Here is a 19,298-nt window from a genome sequence, read left to right as displayed (position 1 = left end):
CCGGCCCCATATCCCCCACCCCCACACACACGCACATTCACACACTCAATGCAATGGGGCAAAAATGTACGCGAGCACTACACGCCGAGGGAAGGGGTAGCCCGTCAACCGCTGACCTTCTTCCTGATCAGCGCATAATTTGGTGCGGGTTATGCAGCTCGTTGTTCCATTGTAAGTAGGAGTAAGAGACCACTAAAAAGCTTTTTAAATAATATGTTGGTTTGAAAGTTACGGCTTGTGTGTGACCAAGGCTCAATTTCTACAGAGGCCTACCCATCATGATGGAACTGCGAGCTGAGCAGTTATAGAAAATTTCTAGGAAAAAGACAGTGTCTAAATGTGTGTCAAGTTTTGGACGACGAAGGCTTTGTTTGGCTGTGCACGTGCTCAGTCGCAGTGTATCAAAAGCAATTGGGACACTACATAATCTCGGAAATAACCACTTGTCTCACATCCCAGTTTTTCTCTGATTTCTGTAATGACTTTGATGATAAACTTTTCAAAGTTTTCAATTGGCCACTTGTGTCATTTTCTGTCGAAAATCGTAACCAATCAGAGCTACATCACAGCACCATTAATGTTTGCATTAGACACGTAGGCGGTTGAAAGATAATGATGTTTGGCCCAGAAGACAAAAAGGAAGTTGCAAAAGCGTTACCCTGAGTCAGTGAGTGAATCCACAACATCACTGCTTTGCAAGGTCTTGTGGCACAAATTGCACTTGTGAAGGTAGAACTAGGAGAACTACCAAAAAAATTCGTCCACAAGCCGAAAATAATACGTAGCGAATGAGCTAACACCCACTAGCGCCCCCCCCCCCAAAAAAAAAATCGCCCAATCTCGCCCCATCGCCCCCCAAACTTAATCACAAATCGGTGCAATCAAGATGCGCTTGAAAATCTGTTCTCAGTCATCAGAGGAAAACGTGGAAATCTTGACAATCCAGACCCCCAACAATTCCATTTTCGTATGAAGAGACATGTAATGGTTGACAAAATTATGATCGCATCGCCTTCAAGCAATTGCAGAGATGATGTTGAAAGCTTTTTGATAAATATTCAAGTTTAAGAAAAGTCAAACAACAGCAAAGCTGCAATTATTATTAAAGATGTTATGAACTTTGAAATGTAATTTTCAACGTACCTTAAGAGGATACACTTTGAAGAAACTTTACGATGAAGTCTGCAAGGACTGCACAGGGAAATGAGAAGATTCCTATCTTCCCATGCAAGGCACCTGACTTTCCTCAGTCAGAAACAGTTTGGACATTGTCATCACGGTGGCTTGAAAAAGCCCAGTTTTAAACCTGTCGACGTTGTTGGTTTGTTGGAAGCTGTTTATAGAAAAACAACAACAACACATTTTAAAGCCTTTGGTGAATAAAGCACACATTAGACAGAATCTAAAGTTGAAAATGCTCCAGGAGTCACACGTAATTGAAATCAAAGGTGATTCCTGCAAATGCCAGACAGTGGACTATGAGTCAATGTATTTATTAGTGTCAGACTACACAACAATCTTTATAGTGCAGTCAAAAATTCGTGACCCAATTTATCCTCAAATATCTCTTTAACGGGTGAATCAATGTAACCTAAACTTTGCACAGCAGTTGGCATCAATTTGTCTTAACTTAATCATATTTTTTCACAACAATTGGGGCAAGATTTAAAAACGTTTCTTCATGAATTTAATATATCTAGATTATTATGGGGCACATATTGAGCGCACAGTGCATGTTATTATATATACTAATGGAGCTAAGGCCAAATTTTGCGAACAGTATATTCTCAGAAACTGCTGAATGAAAAAATATGAAACTTTGCCAGTAACCGTAACTTGAAACGTAGTGTTGCACTATTGCATTTTCATTAAGATCAAATGTGTAAGAAGAAAGCCCATTTTAAGTTAAATTCAGTCCTTTTGTAGCGATCGCCATCATTTGTTCGATATTGTATATTCACTGCGGAGTGCTGACTGCGCCGAATGATAGTAAAACATTTAGTACATCATTTTAACTACAAAATTACCAGACAAATATTGACAGTGTGCTCTGAGAGTAAATTTCTTTGTCCAATTTAAGAAGAAAACTTATTGCGGCGACACTCAGTCTTGCTTAACAATTTACTTTTATGACTTGATGACACGATCTTTTATATAACAATATCTGGCAGTTTCAAACTGTCCTTGTCTCTTCTTGGTATGAAGCAACAACTCTCTCTCTCTCTCTCTCTCTCTCTCTCTCTCTCTCTCTCTCTCTCTCTCTCTCTCTCTCTCTCTCCCTCTCCCCCTGCCCGAAGGCAGAATTGCACGCTTTCAATCAAAAGCGCTGGAACGTTTGTTTACACTCGCATCACGGGCCGTCACGCGCTAGCTCAAAGTAGCGCCTTAGTTTCGAGCGGACGCGAGATAGGGCAATTGAAACATCTTGGTAGTGGAGAATTTTGTTGATACGGTCTCTGACCCAAAGATTCTATAAATAGAAAAATCACGGAGATTTGCCCTCTGCCCCAAAGAACAAGGTCTTTGTCTGCCCTTTGCCCAAAGATTCTCTATTACACGATCTTTGCCTTGCCTACAGTCGGCGGCCTTTATTGTTCACCTTGCATGCCGCTCTCGGCGCCCCTCAACAAAGACATGAGAGTCCCTCCAAATGTTATAATAAATGTCCTTGGTTCACACTCTATGCTGGAACACACAATGAGCTGTGTGTGAGTCTGTAGCTTTCGTGAACGGTAGAAAAGTTGATAAGATCTCTAACATGGCAAATGAACGAAAATCGTGCTAGCTGTTAAATTAATGCTTCATTTACTGGAGCCAGGGGCTAAGTGTCTACATAATCAAATTTTAAAAATCCCTGCTTCCCTTTCGTAATTTGGGAACATAATCGCCGTAAAATGCACACATTCACGAAGGCCTTATAAATTACATTTTTAAATAATTTAAATTTGAGCCGTGCGTATAGCACTCAAAAACTATTTCATTTCTACATAAATACCCTGTTCACCCCCATTTCGGACTAGTTTCATACGCAGTCACAAGCATTGATGATGTAAGCTAACAATCATTATTGGATTAGAAGAGTCTTCCTCTAAAATGTGAAAGGGGTGAGGGGGGGGGGGGGGGGGGCTAACTCCTAATAATCTCATAATTCCTTCCTTGCTGTGAGTACTTGTTTTGTTTGGGGGGGGGGGGGGGGTTCCTCGACTTTATTCCGCTCTATAATCAGATCCTTGTGTAAGTCTTGTTACTAAAGTTCTTCTGCGCAGCGGGTACTAATGAAAAGAATGAGGAATAAAATAGCCTATACTTCCTGAAGTCTCTGAAACTCAATTTGGGTTTGTTGCGAATAAAGGTACCCAAAATGCGTCTTTGCCCTAAAGATGCTCATGGAAAGATCAACTGAGGTCCAGAAAGACCTTTACCTCTGTTTTACCGACTACTTTAAAGCATTTGACAAAGTGAGATATAAAGAACTATTCAACATCCATACAGAGATCTGAACATAAAAAAGCAAATCCGAAGGAAAACTTCATTGAGAACGACAGTCAGCTACATGCATCAGGGTCGACAACGAGGTCAGGCAAATACGTGTACAGGCCAGTCCACAGAGGAGTACGACAAGGATGTAACCTTTCTCCAAATCTCTCTAAATTTATACAGCGGTATGATACTGCGTAACATCAGTGATATATAGAAGGAGTCAAGGTAGGCAGCCACAATATCAACAACCTACGGTACGCTGACGGCAGTTTTGGTTGCTGACTCTGAGTCTAAGCTTCCTGAAATTCTATCTTTTAGTTGTTTTAGTTTTAGCAACGTTTTACGGCGCTCGCAACTACATAAGGTCATGAGCGCTAAGATGTGGATGCCAATAGAAAAGTACAAACGGGAAATCAGGCTTACTCTGCTCACCTCTCTAGCCTCAACAGCACAACGTCTGCTTTGACTATCAAGGCACCCTGGAAATAACAGTTCACAAGAGTGTGACAAACATACAAAAAAAGTAGAAGGAAAATGACGATAGTAGGGATGAGGACAGAAAGAGCAGCAGTTCCGCCTATGTTGTTTCGGCCGAGAATGAGCATGATATTGATAAATCAGCCCATTTACAATTCTATTCGACATGTTAATATCCCCCCTTTTGGAATAGCCTTAAGACAACTTCAGTCAGCCCTGGTGGGAGAGAGAGAGAGAGAGAGAGAGAGAGAGAGAGAGAGAGAGAGAGAGAGAGAGAGAGAGAGATTCTTTCTAGGGTGGCAGAGATAAGCGAAGAAAAGGACCTACTGCATGTACTTAACGCGCTAAGAAAACAGAAGGCATGGCGAAACGGGGTGTCCAAAAAAACAGGGGACCCACTAAAAAAAGGACAGTAGCTTGGTTATCAGTTCATTAATTTTAACAAAACTTGGAACAAATCAATTTCGACCAGACTGACATCAATTTTGTTACAATAGAGGAAGAATATCCATCATCGACTTCGAGAAGTATATTATAATAAAGGGGGGGTTTTTTTTTTTGGGGGGGGGGGGGTTTTGGTTGGGGTTTTGGTTTTTTTTTTAGGTCAACCAAAATTGGGTAAAACGCAAAATTAAGAATTCAGCTACAGGGGTGTGGTAGACCCGTTCTGGTCTCAGGAAAAAGACCGTAAAACTACGAGTCACATCTGATGGATACCTCACCTTGCTGAAAAAGTGTTCGAGAATTTTAAGACGGAGAAGGTGTTATGTGGTAGTAGTCTGGTTCCAGTGAGATGAGGCCACACTCCGAAGTGTCTTGAGTAGCCCTTGTATCGTTGCAAGAAAGGTTTGAGGAACGCCTTATAAGCCGTAAGTTTACAAATGAATGGTCACCGCATTCCCCCAAACTTAGACCCTTACAATTATTAAGCTTGTTTTTTTTTGGTGGGTTTTTTATTTCTTGGGGGTTGTTTTGTTGTTGTTGTTCATTGTTGTTTAGATTTGGATTATTTATTTATTTATTTTTTTTTTGGGGGGGGGGGGGGGAGAGGGGGGAAGCAAGCCAATACCGATTGAACAGTTGAAACTCAAAGGTGTATAGGATGTTCAAAAGAAACGACCCAAAAACATGCCACGAGGTTTATTTTAAAAAGTCAGTGCTCTATTGGAGTTTGTACGGAGAGAAATGGTCAACCCCAGGATTTTTAAACATGATATTTTTTTAACATGGTAGTTGATTTATTTCATACTCAAAACTATAACGCCCCCCCCCCCGGTTAAATTTTCATTTTTCGAGATCTTGTTGAATTTGATGTAAAGTTGGCCGAGTTATTGGCCTTTGAATGGGTCCTCTTTCTTAGACATCCAGTATCAAAAAGTGCTACTTTCCAGGGTGCAATTCGCATCATGTAAGAACGAAAGAATTATACAGGTCAACTGCTTGAAATACGTTGGTTACAGTTTGGTAGGAAATAACTTTGAATTTTGTTCGGGTGGTGGCCGAACCCTAGTCTTATCCAATTTAGGACCACCAAGGGATCTTTAACGTGCGCAACTTGCTCACAGGACCTCCTGGATTTTTTGCTCTTTTCCGAGAAGGCGGAGTTCAGGGATTTGGCTGAAAGATAGCAGTAAGAAGGAGCCAAGGAGTAGCAGTAGACAGGCAGGAGAAAAAGTCAGGGGCCCAGAGGAGGGGGCAAAGGGGGAGGGGACAGGAAGTGGAGACGAAAGCAGACGACAGAACAGGGTTAGAGGGAAGGAAAGGAGGTGAAAGGAGAAGATATTTTAGAGAATAAAATTTCCGTCGCTGTCAGGTTTCGAACTCGGGAACTATTGAATGAAAGGCACCGTACCTCTAGACCACGAGAGCCCCCTTGTACTTTGGGCTGAACCAGGCGCAAAACGTTTACAATTCATGTGTCTACCCTGTTTATCATGTATACATGACTTTATGTGTACTCCTTGAGAAAAAAATGATGTCATTGAAAATTACTCGACTCTGTTTCAATCGGTATTTCTCTGTGACGAGATAACAGCTCGTAACAACTGATACTGATAGCAACAAATAACACCTGATAACAACTGATAGCAAAAAATAACAACTGATAACAACAACGACAAATATCAACACAAACGTCATAACTTAGATGCATTTACTTGGTTTTAAGGTACATATGATATTTTCATTGTCACACAAAACTGTAGGACAGGAAAACAAATGGTGAAGACACAATTACATACAACAGGACGTACCGCTACTGGAACTGCAGGATTTATCAGATCTAGGCTATACAATCATACGAATTTATATTTTAAATAAATTAATCAATTTAACTTTAAAGTCTCAAAATATCACGTCATGCACGTTGGTGAGAAAATAGATGAAGAGACAGGATTACGTCATGAAGATTGGCAATGAAGTGCAGTCAATAGGTAGCCTAGGCTACTTGCGAAACTGAAAAGGATTTGGGGGTCACATTTGACAATAAACTTTCTTTTGATCCACATATTTGTCTGCCCGCTTAATATCAGTCGTAAGACGCACTGTGCTACTATCAACTACGAGGTTCGAAAGACAAAAAGTGACTGCCCATGAAATTTTTGTTTTTTTGATCTATTGAAAGTTTGATGTCGTCTGCTTCATTTAAGATAAAAAAATAAACAATTATAATCGACTATAAATATTTTATTTTGATTTATTTTGGAAGTGTGTGTGGTTTCTTGTGAGCTTGGGTGACGGGATAAAGGAATTTGGACCTTGCTAGTGTGTAGCTGTGAGATTAATTTTTTAGTACCATTACCTCATGACCACCTTTGCTTCAACCAATGACTCTCCCCTTGTGGAGTATATTTGCTTCAACGTTCTTCTTTTTTAGATGTTGACCCCTTTTCGAGCATGAACGGTCAGAAATGTAGACAACTCTGATTGGTAAAAGGGAGTAAAAACGGTAACTTCTAGCTCACTTCAAGCTTGTTTACGTAAACAGCTGACTGTGTGGGCGTGCCCTGCTAGCTGCTATCGTCTGTTGATCTTTCAGTTTTACACTTGGATTGACTTTAAAAATTCGTTTTTATTGTGTTTTAGAGCTTTTAAAAGAGTAATCAACCTTCCTCTAGATCTCTCAGAGCGGTCTCCTTACCAAGAGACCACCGAGGCGGTCTATGTGCATGTGTGTGTATGTGTGTGTGCAGGGGCGAAGGCTGACTTGTTTGACAGGGTAATCAAAGTGAAATGGGACCAGATAGGGCCTGTAGATATCACACAAGAATCTTACTCGAGGCGGCGACTCTGAGTTGTGAATGAAAACAAATCCGGAATTCATATTGTATGTTCAACCGCCAAAATAATCGGGAAAGTATCTTATTAAATATCAGTTCCCACTAAAATTAAACTTAACTTTAGATGTGAATACATAAACATAAAGCAAAGAAGCAGAGATGTCAGTACTAGATCTATATGTTATAGATCTACCAGTGAGTCTAACTCTTTGGTAGAACATGACAATTATTATTTTTTAAATTTCACATTTGGCTGTTTTTGTTAGCCTTTCGCGGCCAGGAGCTGGTGTCATAACCGAGGTCACGATCTGATTATAGGACGGTAAAAAGTCGAGGGAAAAAAAAAGCACAAGCAGCAGTCAAGAGATTATTAAGAGTTAGTTCCCCTCACATTTGTGAGGTAGACTCGACCAGTGTTAGTTAGCTTACTTAATCAGGGCTGGTGATTGATTTTAACTGTGGCCCCAAAGGGGTGAACAGGGTATATGTGGCAATGAAACAGCTTTGACTGCCATGCACATGTTCCCTTCAACTCTATTCCAGCCTCACTTTATTTGTTGATTACAAACGTCTTTTGACATTTAATTTATGAGGTTTACCTTTAAGGATGAATTTGACAGCGACAATGTTTCAAAATTAGAAAGGGAAGCAGTGATTATTTGATTATATAGACGCTTTGCCCCTGTGTGTGTGTGTGTGTGTGTGTGTGTGTGTGTGTGTGTGTGTCTGTGTCTGTGTGTGTGTGCGGCGCGCGCGCGCGCTCTCGTGTGTTTATGGTGCTATTGCAAACGTATAATCAGGTAGCGTATACACGGCACGTAAGCCGACTCGCGGCCTTCCGAGCGCGTGGTTTCATTGAAATTGGGGTAATTCAGATCTCTCTTTCTTTCCTCTTTTACTCTAAAACAAATGCTGGACACTTCGAAGAAGTTCAGATTGTCTTCGTTATAATAATAATAGTGTAAGTTGTTTGTTTATCCGGGTATTTGGAGCTGGAGAATTGCCGTGGAAAGGAAAACTCCTCGCGGTCGGAATGCGAGCTTAGCCGGTTAAAAAATTGACATCCATGCATTCGAATGCTTTGCAGAAAGATTGATGGTTAAATACCGTCTTTTCATTGGAGGAGAACCATTCAGTTTTGAACGTGGTTTCCCGTGGTTACCATTTTTGGCCTTTGGCGTTTAGACCATGAAAAAAAGGGTCTATATTTTCAAAGACCATAATAATATTTAACACGAAATGAGTAAAATGCCGGCTAAAAAAGGGTACCAATAGAAAGAACAGTTCTTTTTCTATAAGAATAAAGTCATGGGCTTGTAATTATTTTGCATGAATCCTTCTGCGAAACTACCGGGAGCACTCGGTATGCTACAGTATTGAGCCGGCTCGTTTGCCGCGAAGGCTGGTGCGACGCTGGCCGAGACAACGCTGTTTTTATTGAAATAACGACAGATCATCGTGTTTGATGCAATAAAATACTGACTTGTAATGATATCATAGTCTCGAAAAATATTAGGCTTCATTTCTATGTTATAGTGATTGTACTCTTTTAATGTAGAGATGTTTGGTGCACTTGGTACTCTTTTACTATCTGTCAAACATTGGGGTTGCAGCCAGCTAATGACTTCAGCAATATTTTATTATGTGAAATTGAAACAGCTGCCATTCTTTTAAACATTGACTGAGAGGTAAAAGTAGTGTACCTAAATTCCCAGGAGACATAGACCTTTCATATGAAATAGATGAATTTGAAATACAGCTACTTTGAAAATTTAGCTTCGGGTACCTAGTATAATGCATGTTGTTGCATTTGACGTGAAGTCCATTCTCGTGAAAATTCTATTTGGTCCATACGCTTTTTCTCTGTGAATGAATAGTTTTCTACTTCTGTATGTCACCTTGTAGTGGCATAGCCAAGACAGCCAAATTTCAAGTTTCTGCATTTTCGTCGAATATTGTCATATTTACTTTATTCTTGTTTAAAATTAATGGAAAATGTGAATGTTTTTTTTAAAAATAATGTTAACTCAGTTTTGAAATTTCTTTCATATGAGTGATATCGACCGGCAGGGACGAATATAAGAATTGTAAACAAAGCGAATCTCCCTCTCTCTCTCTCTCTCTCTCTCTCTCTCTCTCTCTCTCTCTCTCTCTCTCTCTCTCTCTCTCTCTCTCTCTCTCTCTCTCTTTCAGACTCTCTCTCTCTCAGACTCCCTCTCCCTCTCCAACAAAAAAGCGCTCGCACACACACACACACACACACACACACACACACACACACACACACACACACACATACACACACACACACACTCACACACGCACACGCGCACACACACACACACACACACACACATACACATTATGGTCCAAGATATAACACTCTAAATGAAGTAACTTGTTTTTTGTTTGGCTGGTTGATTATGTTTTGGTTTTATTTGGGGGCTTTTAGTTTAGTTTTGGAGGGGGGGGGGGGGGGGGTCAGGGCACTTGTTTTGTGTAAAGCCACTTATCGATACAGGAAATGGCTGAGGTCTGTGAAGACGCAGGGACGTTCGCTACACGATAGGCATGTCCTTTCTTTATGTTGGCACCTTCAATCGTGTTCATGAAATTCTTAACTTAACGGACAATGGTAGTCTGTGACGTTAAAGCCATAGAGGGGAAAAAAGCAATCGGGGGCCAACGTTCTGGTTGTAAATTTATTCTGTAAGAGTTTGCATGAGAACAACAAAAAAATCATTAATTTATTTATGGGAACATGTTAACCATGAGCACCGTCTCTTTTCAATATTACAGGGGGTAATTAAGACTGCGACAGTATTTGAGGGGCACATAGAAATTTTGTATTGTTCAAAGATGAAACTAAACTGAATAACTGACAACTGGAAAAACACTGGAATTTTAGTCGTGAACACGACGTCTGCAGAGATCGTTTTAGTGTAGATGCAGTGCAAATTGACATCCAGAGCCTCGGCTAGGAGAAAAAGCAAAGGGACTAAGCAGAACGCCTTTGAAAAGACACTTTGAATACTTCTACACAGTTAACTTTTAAGTTACCAACCACGAAAGCACGCTATAATTTATATCCTGGGAGTAACCCGGGTTATTTTAATGCGGAAAATATGGTTAATGTGAAAAATGTCTAAGGCAAAGACCATTTTTGACTGCCTGTACAATGAAGAACAAGAATGTAATTGTGTGAGATAGCATTGTCATGTCTGAGCAGTCTGTTTCCCAAAATAGCGCCCTCAACTGCGGGAGAAAAAAAATTTTCAAGCCCAGGAATTCGACACGTCAAGTCTCGATTTTAAACCCTATAATCAAGAATGAACTCGTTCCTTCCTTACCCACTAAACATTCTTTGCGCCTTCAGGTTTTTTTTCTACTTCAGTGACATAAGTACAATGCAAAGGATTGATTTAGTTTGATAAAGAGAAAAATCTCTCCTGTACATACAAGACAATGAACATATATTTTTTACGCTTACTGTATGAGCCTCAGAAATGGACATACCGAGAAGGGCTCTCCAGTTTCTTTACTTTTTCAAGTGTATTGTGTACTTCTCCATAGGGTTCTTTTTTTAGGGGGAGGGGTGGGGGGTGTTCTTTTTAAAACATGAATGTGGGAAGGCATGGGCGGGTCTCCTGGGGGGGGGGGGTATAGAAAGCCAGATCTTTAAAGTTCCCAGAGATAATCCAGCTACACGTTTGATTTATTTATCAGCGAGTAAACCATGGTTCCTATCGATTATTTTAGTTCAAGAACCTGGCCCACTAAAGAAAATAAGTCTAAGAGCGCAGTTCATGAGATTTATTAAGATTAATCACCCTTGACAAAAAAACGTAATTTCCTCTTTCCGCCCGCCCCCGACCCAATCTCTCTCTCTCTCTCTCTCTCTCTCTCTCTCTCTCTCTCTCTCTCTCTCTCTCTCTCTCTCTCTCTCTCTCTCTCTCTCTCTCTCTCTCTCTCTCTCTCTCTCTCTCTCTCTCTCTCTCTCTCTCTCTGTATATATATCATATCCATATATATATATATATATATATATATATATATATATTTTTATCTATACATATATATATTATGAGTGTGTGTTTGTGTGTGCGCCCGCGTGTATGTGTATGAAATCTTAAATTTCTAAATAAGCAGTTAAATCTTAGTTTTTATTGTCTCAGCAGAGCAGTTGAATAGGTCTGTGAACTACGCCGTCGCCTGAATCACGTACTATCGTAACCGACAATAATGGGGTTTCGAGCTACTATGGTTTAAAGTTGTGCGCAATTTTTCAAATCCTCTTGTGAATGAATGGAACATAATATCTTAACATGCCATATTTTCTGTCACAGCTTCAGAAAATCAATTTAATGGCTTACTTAGTGAAAAAAAATTACCAATTTTGTCTCTTACGTTAGTACGTGAATGCAAAGTATGTAGCGGTACAGTCCTTCACGCCACACAATATATGGCGCTTACGATACATCTTTAAAAAACAAAACAAGCTATAAAGTCACAGTTACGTTATTCCATTTTGAAAGAAAAAGCTTGGTAGGGCATTCTACCGGTATTTACTGGTGCTTGAGTTTCACAAATGGATGAATCAGTAATATGAACAGCCTTGCAACTTTGAAAATAGGTTGAATTGGCAAAACACCAACATGGACCCGGAGCAAGTTTATGATTTAGGTGCGTCACTTTGCAAGTTTGCGAGAGAGGGAGAGAGAGGGGGAGAGAGAGAGAGAGAGAGAGAGAGAGAGAGAGAGAGAGAGAGAGAGAGAGAGAAAGAGAGAGAGGGGGGAGGAAAGGGAGAGAGAGACGGGGGAGGGGTGGCGGAGACAGAGGGAAAGGGAGAGAGAGAGAGAGAGAGAGAGAGAGAGAGAGAGAGAGAGAGAGAGAGAGAGAAAGAGAGAGAGGGGGGGAGGAAAGGGAGAGAGAGACGGGGGAGGGGTGGCGGAGACAGAGGGAAAGGGAGAGAGAGAGAGAGAGAGAGAGAGAGAGAGAGAGAGAGAGAGAGAGAGAGAGAGAGAGAGAGAGAGAGAGAGAGTTTTAAAGTTTTATTAAGGTTATTTCGGTACTTGCAACTGCATATTAATAAGGTCATATGAGCGCCAAGAGGTGGATGTCAATAGAGAAGTCCAAACGGGGAGTCAGGCTTTCTCTTCTCACCTCTCTAGCCTCGACAGCACAAAATCTGCTTCGGCTATCAAGGCATCCCGGAAATAACAGTTCACAAGAGAGTGACAAACATACAAGAAGTAGAGGAAAGATGACGATAGCAATTACGAAGAAAGAAAAAGCAGCAGTTCCCCCTATGTTGTTTCGGCACAGTATGTGCATGACATTGATAAGTCAACCCATTTACAATTCTACTGTGCATATAGACACTTACACTTCAGTCAGTGGCATTGCCCTGGGAGAGGGGGGGAGAGAGAGAGAGAGAGAGAGAGAGAGAGAGAGAGAGAGAGAGAGAGAGAGAGAGAGAGAGAGAGAGAGAGAGAGAGAGAGAGAAAGTTTACGAGTCATGATCATGAAAATTTTTAATCGTAGATTAATAGTGAGATTCTTGTTACTAACGTTAGTACGTGACTTAGCAACGTGAGCATACAAGTTTTTTTTTTTTTTTTTTTTTTTTTGGGGGGGGGGGGTTGGTAAGTGTTTTACGGCGCTCGCAACTGCATAAGGTCACATGAGCACGCGGGACACACCTAATACTTTGAGTTGGTAGAAATTTTGAATTTTGCCCGGGTGGCTGCCGAAGCCTACTCTTATCGATTTTAGACTGCCAAGGGATCTTTAACGTCCGCAACTTGCACATAGGCCCTCCGAGATTTTTGGCCCTTGTCCGAGAAGGCCAGGTGTAGATCTTTCCTACCAGAAGATAAGGGGTGTGGCAGAAAAACAGTTGTAAGAAGGAGTCAAGGAGTAGCAGTAGAAAGAGTCAGGAGCCCAGAGGAGGGGGCAAAGGATGTGACGAAAGCAGACCACAGAATATTGCTGCAGAGCAGGAAAGGAGGTGAAAGGAGACAATTTTAGAGAAGAAAATTTTTCGGTCGCAACCCGGATTCGAACCCGGGACCTTTGAATGAGAGGCCGACACCTTAACTTCTAGGCCACGAGAGCCCCCCCATACAAGTTTACTAACGATGGAAGACACAGTCCACATACTAGCGTATTGTCCCTTTCGTTAGAAGGCGATTCTGAATTACATTGTATATTCAAGATGGTGCCTACGATACTTCACGAACCACGTGTATATTGGTGACTATTAAAGGTATTGAATCCAGATTTTGAAAGAATTTAGATTGTTAAAATTGTAATCGGGTTGTATTATACACCCGATTTCGGGTGATATGTCGGTTACGATAGAACGCAATTCAAGCGACGACAATATACTTCTGAAATTCATTTACAGCCTTTTTGAAATATCAAAAGTCCCTTAAGTCAAATGTACTGAAGCTCTGTCTCAAGCATAATAAACACCTTTACATTGATGGAAAATATACGACAGTAGGGACCTCTTCATTTGCCACTATGACCGTGTACAAGTGTTACTTAAATTGAACCTTTTTTAAAAAAATGTCTCCCTCGTAACGTGTAAAGTATTTGTTATTGTTGTTATTGTTGTTGTTGTTGTTGTTGCTCTTGTTGTTGTTTTTTGTGTTCTTTTAAACAATGTTTTGGTTTTACTGGCAATACCTTTTTTACACCCTGTAGGAGTGAGAATTACATGAGTGTAACCTTATACTCTGTCAGCCTCACCTCTAATCTTTCCTTTTTAGCCAATATTTTAGTGTTATGTGCATCCCAAAAAAATGTTGGAGGGGGGAGCGTGTCTGAAAAGCACCGCATCCGGTGTAATAATGAAAACATGAGCTCTCAATATTGTTAATTTATAACTATCTCATCTGAAAGCTGGCAATCCTTCACAACTCCCCTCCACTAAGATCTGTAATCTCTTTTAACTGTCCCCATGGTTTTATGTACCTCGCATAATTTAGCAAAATTTGGTCATTTTTTGCATAATTTCCGATTATTTTCCTTCATCATTCTTTGTTAAAATTAATAGAATCGCATAAATTCACATTTTTGGACTCAGTTTGCATAATTTAAAAATTTTTTCTAGGATAAAACGACGGAAACAGTTTTAAGAAAGGAGAACGTAGGAGTCATAAAAAATATTCACAGCATGAGATAGAGCGAGAAAGAGAGGGGGCGGGAGGGGACAAGGAGAGAGAAAGAGAATGAGAGAGAGGGAGAGAGTTACAGAGATAGAAAGAGAAGAGGAGAGGGACAGAGACAGAGAAAGGGAGAAAGAGAGGAGAGAGAGGGGGAGAGGGAGAAAGAGTGATAGATTAAGGGCCATGGGAGGGGAAGGGCAATATGTATTATATACATACAAATCACATTGATCAGTATGGACCTGTTCCAAAATATCTTGAACATCGCTCTCCTGACTGCATGCAAGATAAATTAATCTTGAGCATGATAATATTTCTTTTTTTTTTATCTCTCTTATATCCCCAGATGCTGCGTCATATTCTAAACAAGGGGCCGCATAAACGGTAACCTGTTTTGAAAGGACAATTCTACAGTTGCTACCCCTCATAAACTGGCGTCATCGGTCCTGGGTTCATAGAGCGCATGGAAATCGTTAGTTTGGCTGTTGAAATAATATTGTTTGAAATAAACAGAGTATACTCAAATAGTTTTTAAAAAAGCATTTTGAGCTCATGGGAAAATATGATTATACCATGAGATAAAGTGAATGCTAATCTGCTTTTTCTAAAGCTAAATTTATCGACTACCCATTCTGTGTACAAAAAGAAACAGTAAAGTGTGAGGTTGTGGTTTATCGATTCCTCCTGAACCCCATTTGCAGTACAACTGAGGCGCTTAAAACATTCTGGCAGATCTAACACTGCTACAACTGTGATGTTTGGGCTACACATACAGTAAACACACAGAGATGACACTTTTAAATTGAACAAGAGAGGAGGAAAAGATTTAAGAATAAGCAGTGATCCGCAGTTTGTGGCGAAAAAAGATCTCGCTGTCCATAATGATTAACAGCGGGGATGTGTCGGTTCACTTTACCAAAGTGAAACCAATGCAATTGGCAGAGATTCGCTCTGTGTTACAAAAGCGTCCAAAGGGCCGATTCTCAGTCGGTCTTTCACCAGAGGCACAGGAGGCCATGGCACAAGTCACTGAGGAAACGAAAATTCAACAAGCCTCGAAACGAGGTAAGCGAGGTTCAAAGGGAAACGTGCTTTTCGCGGACACCGTCCAAATTCACCACGACAAGTTAGGAACGCACTCTACCTCCCGTCGACCGAGTGTGTCGGACATCTTCGAGGACCAGCACCTGGACCTTACCTACAGCAACCATTACAGTGAGCTGTTAGACAACAACAATGACGAGTACATTGGCGGACCGGACTCTCCGAGGCGACACCACGGTAGGAGGCGGAGTTCCGTGTCACAGTGGTTGGCAGAGAGGCGTGGCTCAGTAAGCAATGGTGTCAGCGCAGTGGACATTGTCCAGTCGGCCAATAGGGTTGTCAGTGAAATTGAAGAAGACATAATACCCAAGCTTTCTGGAAAAAGCGAGCGTGGGACGTAGTAATTTGAAAGTGTCACTTATCGCTTCATTGAAAAAATTCCAAGGAAAATCTTTGACAGTAACAATATTGTTAAGTGGCTGAAGGTTGAGACCTCCTAATCAACGCTATGCCACAGGTATGAGTAAACAAGAACACAATGATAAGATGAGACAAAGAAAAGAGAAATGATTCACGAATGGGGATTATCTTAATTCTGACAAGCGCCAGCGAAAGTGTTTTTAAAATGAAACGTATCGTTAAACATGGCTCACCTAAAGGAAGTCGGTGCCAGTCCACTTGACGGTCTATCGAGGTTTTTTTTGTTGATAGTCAACCACCGGAGCAGTCTGACAACTGTTCCACTTGATAGTTTAACAAGTCTACTACAATCAACAATATTGACCCTTAATCTTAACACTGACCCTAACACAAACCCTGAACGTAATCCAACCATAAACCCTATCCCAACCCTTACTCAAACCCAAACCCTAACCGTAACCCTATCCCAAATCAGACAGTACAAGTAGACCATCCTCAATAAAGTTGACCGTCAAAAGACACACCAGCAAGTCTCCGTCAGTGGTTGGGATTTTTATTAGGAGTTCCAGCCCGGTGATCAAAATAAGTCGCAGTCAGACGATCTGGATTTGTTATGTTGGAAGTTCAGGTCGTTGAAAGTTGTACCCTTACGATCAATTCTTTACACAGACAACTGTCTGTCAGACTGTGGCAGATTTGAGCCACTCCAGACGATGTTCTCTGCAGAAGTGACGTACCGTACAGGCACAGCCATCGTTTGCCGTGACAAAAGGAGCCGCCGACGACGACAGGTCTGTGCCTTGAGGGCTGCACCACGTAAGTCTGCCGATGAACTGAAGTGGTTTCCATTGATCAGGAAGAGGAGGAAAGTTATCGTGAAGTCACATTCGCTTTCAGTCCGAATATTTACGATAGCCAGCTAATCTATATTAATCCTTTTTTCTTGCCAATACTGGTTAGAGTGTCAACATGTTCTGACAGTATTTTCTACATTAGCAATTCCTGCTCTCAGACAAAATTGGTGGCGAGTTGAAGGCTAGATTAGCCCACTGCTTTTTCAGTTGTTTTTCAAGCTCTATTTCTTTACGTCATTTTTTTTTAAAATCATGATACGTGCGTGTACATTGTGTGCGTGTGTGTGTGTGTGTGTGTGTGTGTGTGTGTGTGTGTGTATGTGTGTGTGTGTGTGTGTGTGTGTGTGTGTGTGTGTGTTTACGAAAACACATTCAGACATGCCTTGTGAATGTGCTATTCAGTTTCAGTTTACAGACTAAGGTTTATTTTACCGGGTTTTGATCAACAGAGAGAGGAAACTGAAATCGCATAAATTACTGTGCTAATCATCGTAATAAATATGTAATATCCAAGCACATGAATATACATGTATAACCAGTCGAGCCTGGGTAAGACAGAATCGCAAGGAAACCAGAAAAAAAATCCGTCATATTAATTTGCCATCTTCCATGCTGGAGCCCCACTGGAGCACTTTCACGGGCACTGGTCAGATTTTATACCCACACCGTCTTGTCCATCTGCTACGTGGATGGGGTAACATCAACCCCCAAATCGCACCCCTACTCCCTTTTCCTCGCCTTGCGGCTGGGCGTAAAGGTCAGAGAGCTGTTGGAACCAAACTTGATAGAGTTTTGTTTCAAATCAGGGCTGATAGGGCAAAGCATTTTCCGTCTTAGACAGGTAGAAACTCTACGAATGGAAGGGATTTTTCTTTCCGTTTCCTCGTTAGACAGGTTTCCGTTTTATAGAGGTATTTATCAAGAGGGGGGGGGGGTCCCGTTATTGCAGGTTTCTGTCTAACACGGGTTTCCTTTAAAGCAGGTTCGACTTTCTACCACATCAGAAGCAAGACTATAATAATAATTTATGCGTTAAGGCGCACGAGTCTTTTGTGCCAGATACCCGTCAGTCCTCGGGACGACCTAGACTTTTCACGCAGACTTCAGTGTGAGTCCTCACGAGCGACGGTATAATATATTTTGCTGACATGCCGAGAAAGTGCAACGCCTTTGGAGTTTCTCCAGGTGACTTACATTCCAATTTCTTTATCTAAAAAGAATTATTTAAAAAGAATGATAAAAATTGTATTTATATTATGTACATATTGCGCAAAGCCTGACCATAATCTGACACAATCTTTTGTGACACCGGCGGTCCTCCGTGCTGTGTCTTGTCTCCAGTTTTGTACACAATATATTTACCAACGATCATAGAAGTAAATATAAAACAACACATTTAATTAAGTTTGCAGACGACTCCGCTATTATTGGGTTAATGAAAAAGAGTATTTCCAAGAAATATGCATGTTTTTTAAATGGTGCAATTCAAATTTTCTAAAAATGAACCTCTTAAAAACAAAGGAAATGATTTTTTTTTTATTTTAGAAGAGAAAAAAGTAAGTAACTTTGAATATCTGAACTAGACAAATGTTCTAAAAAAAAAGGCTTGGTGACCATAGCCACCTACTGACATCGGAATTTCAACTATCGACCCCGCAGTAAACGATACTTTTCCATAAAGGCAAGAACAGACAGTTATAGAAGTTCATTCGTACCAACTGCAGTGAGGCTACTGAAAACACAGTGCTACCAATGAAAGAGAGAGAGAGAGAGAGAGAGAGAGAGAGAGAGAGAGAGAGAGAGAGAGAGAGAGAGAGAGAGAGAGAGAGATTTACAGAGCGGGTTGTCCCAGCACATGAGACATGTATTACGAATGCCCTGTCTTGTTGTGCATATGCGTGAGTGCACCTAACCTTTGTAACTTCTACTGCCATTGTAAACGACCAGGGCAAATTTCTCCCTGCGAGATGAATAAAGATTGTCATTGTCATAATAGAAATTTTATTATCAGCGCAAACGAGGAGCAAATCGGTAGAAAGAAAGAAACCGCCAGAAATATACCGAACTCGCAGAGACTTATGGAACAAAGCAGCCATCGAGTGTGTGCCGTGCGCAGTGTGTATAGTGTGTACCTCTGGCAGTCAATTGGCTAGCGGTAAAGTGAGGGAAATTTACATTAAAGTGCGGTAAAACAATCGTGGCGCAAGGTGTCCTCAATATCCCTTTAACGAGTGAATCAATGTCACCCATGCCAACTTAATCATGTTTTTCGACTGCAGTTGAGGCAAGACTAAATAAAAACAACTTTTCTTCATAAATAAAATGTATAAAATAAAACAAATCTCCTAGGCGCGGAATATAGGAAAGTTCACTGCATTTCCCGTTTCTCAAACACATTTTGTCTGGCCTACGTCACAACTCACCAGTGACACGTTTTAGTGGTTAAGCTGCCTTGACTCTCGTGGATTGCCCTTGGACATGGTACTGGACACCAACTTGAAAAAGAAAACAAGGTAGACCAACTGGAGCCTATAGAGGCACAATTAGGGATGAAGCTCTCACCCAGGCTC

The 19,298-nt window shown here is 41.0% G+C and overlaps 1 protein-coding gene across 1 annotated transcript in view; it reads left to right on the top strand.

Annotated features, from left to right (window-relative positions):
* Window positions 1-16,021, top strand: part of LOC101859951 — a 41,559-nt gene extending 25,538 nt beyond the window's left edge. The window contains exon 2 of the mRNA XM_005102888.3: window positions 14,757-16,021. Within this exon, the coding sequence (XP_005102945.1) occupies window positions 15,292-15,855 (564 nt within the window). The 5' untranslated portion in view covers window positions 14,757-15,291 and the 3' untranslated portion in view covers window positions 15,856-16,021. The remainder of the gene's footprint in view (window positions 1-14,756) is intronic.
* Window positions 16,022-19,298: the final 3,277 nt, after the last annotated feature.

Source organism: Aplysia californica, unplaced genomic scaffold (assembly GCF_000002075.1).
Source record: "Aplysia californica isolate F4 #8 unplaced genomic scaffold, AplCal3.0 scaffold00347, whole genome shotgun sequence".
In the NCBI taxonomy this organism is placed as follows: domain Eukaryota; kingdom Metazoa; phylum Mollusca; class Gastropoda; order Aplysiida; family Aplysiidae; genus Aplysia; species Aplysia californica.
Note: the sequence above shows the minus strand (reverse complement) of the source record. Positions and strands in the feature narration are given on the sequence as shown.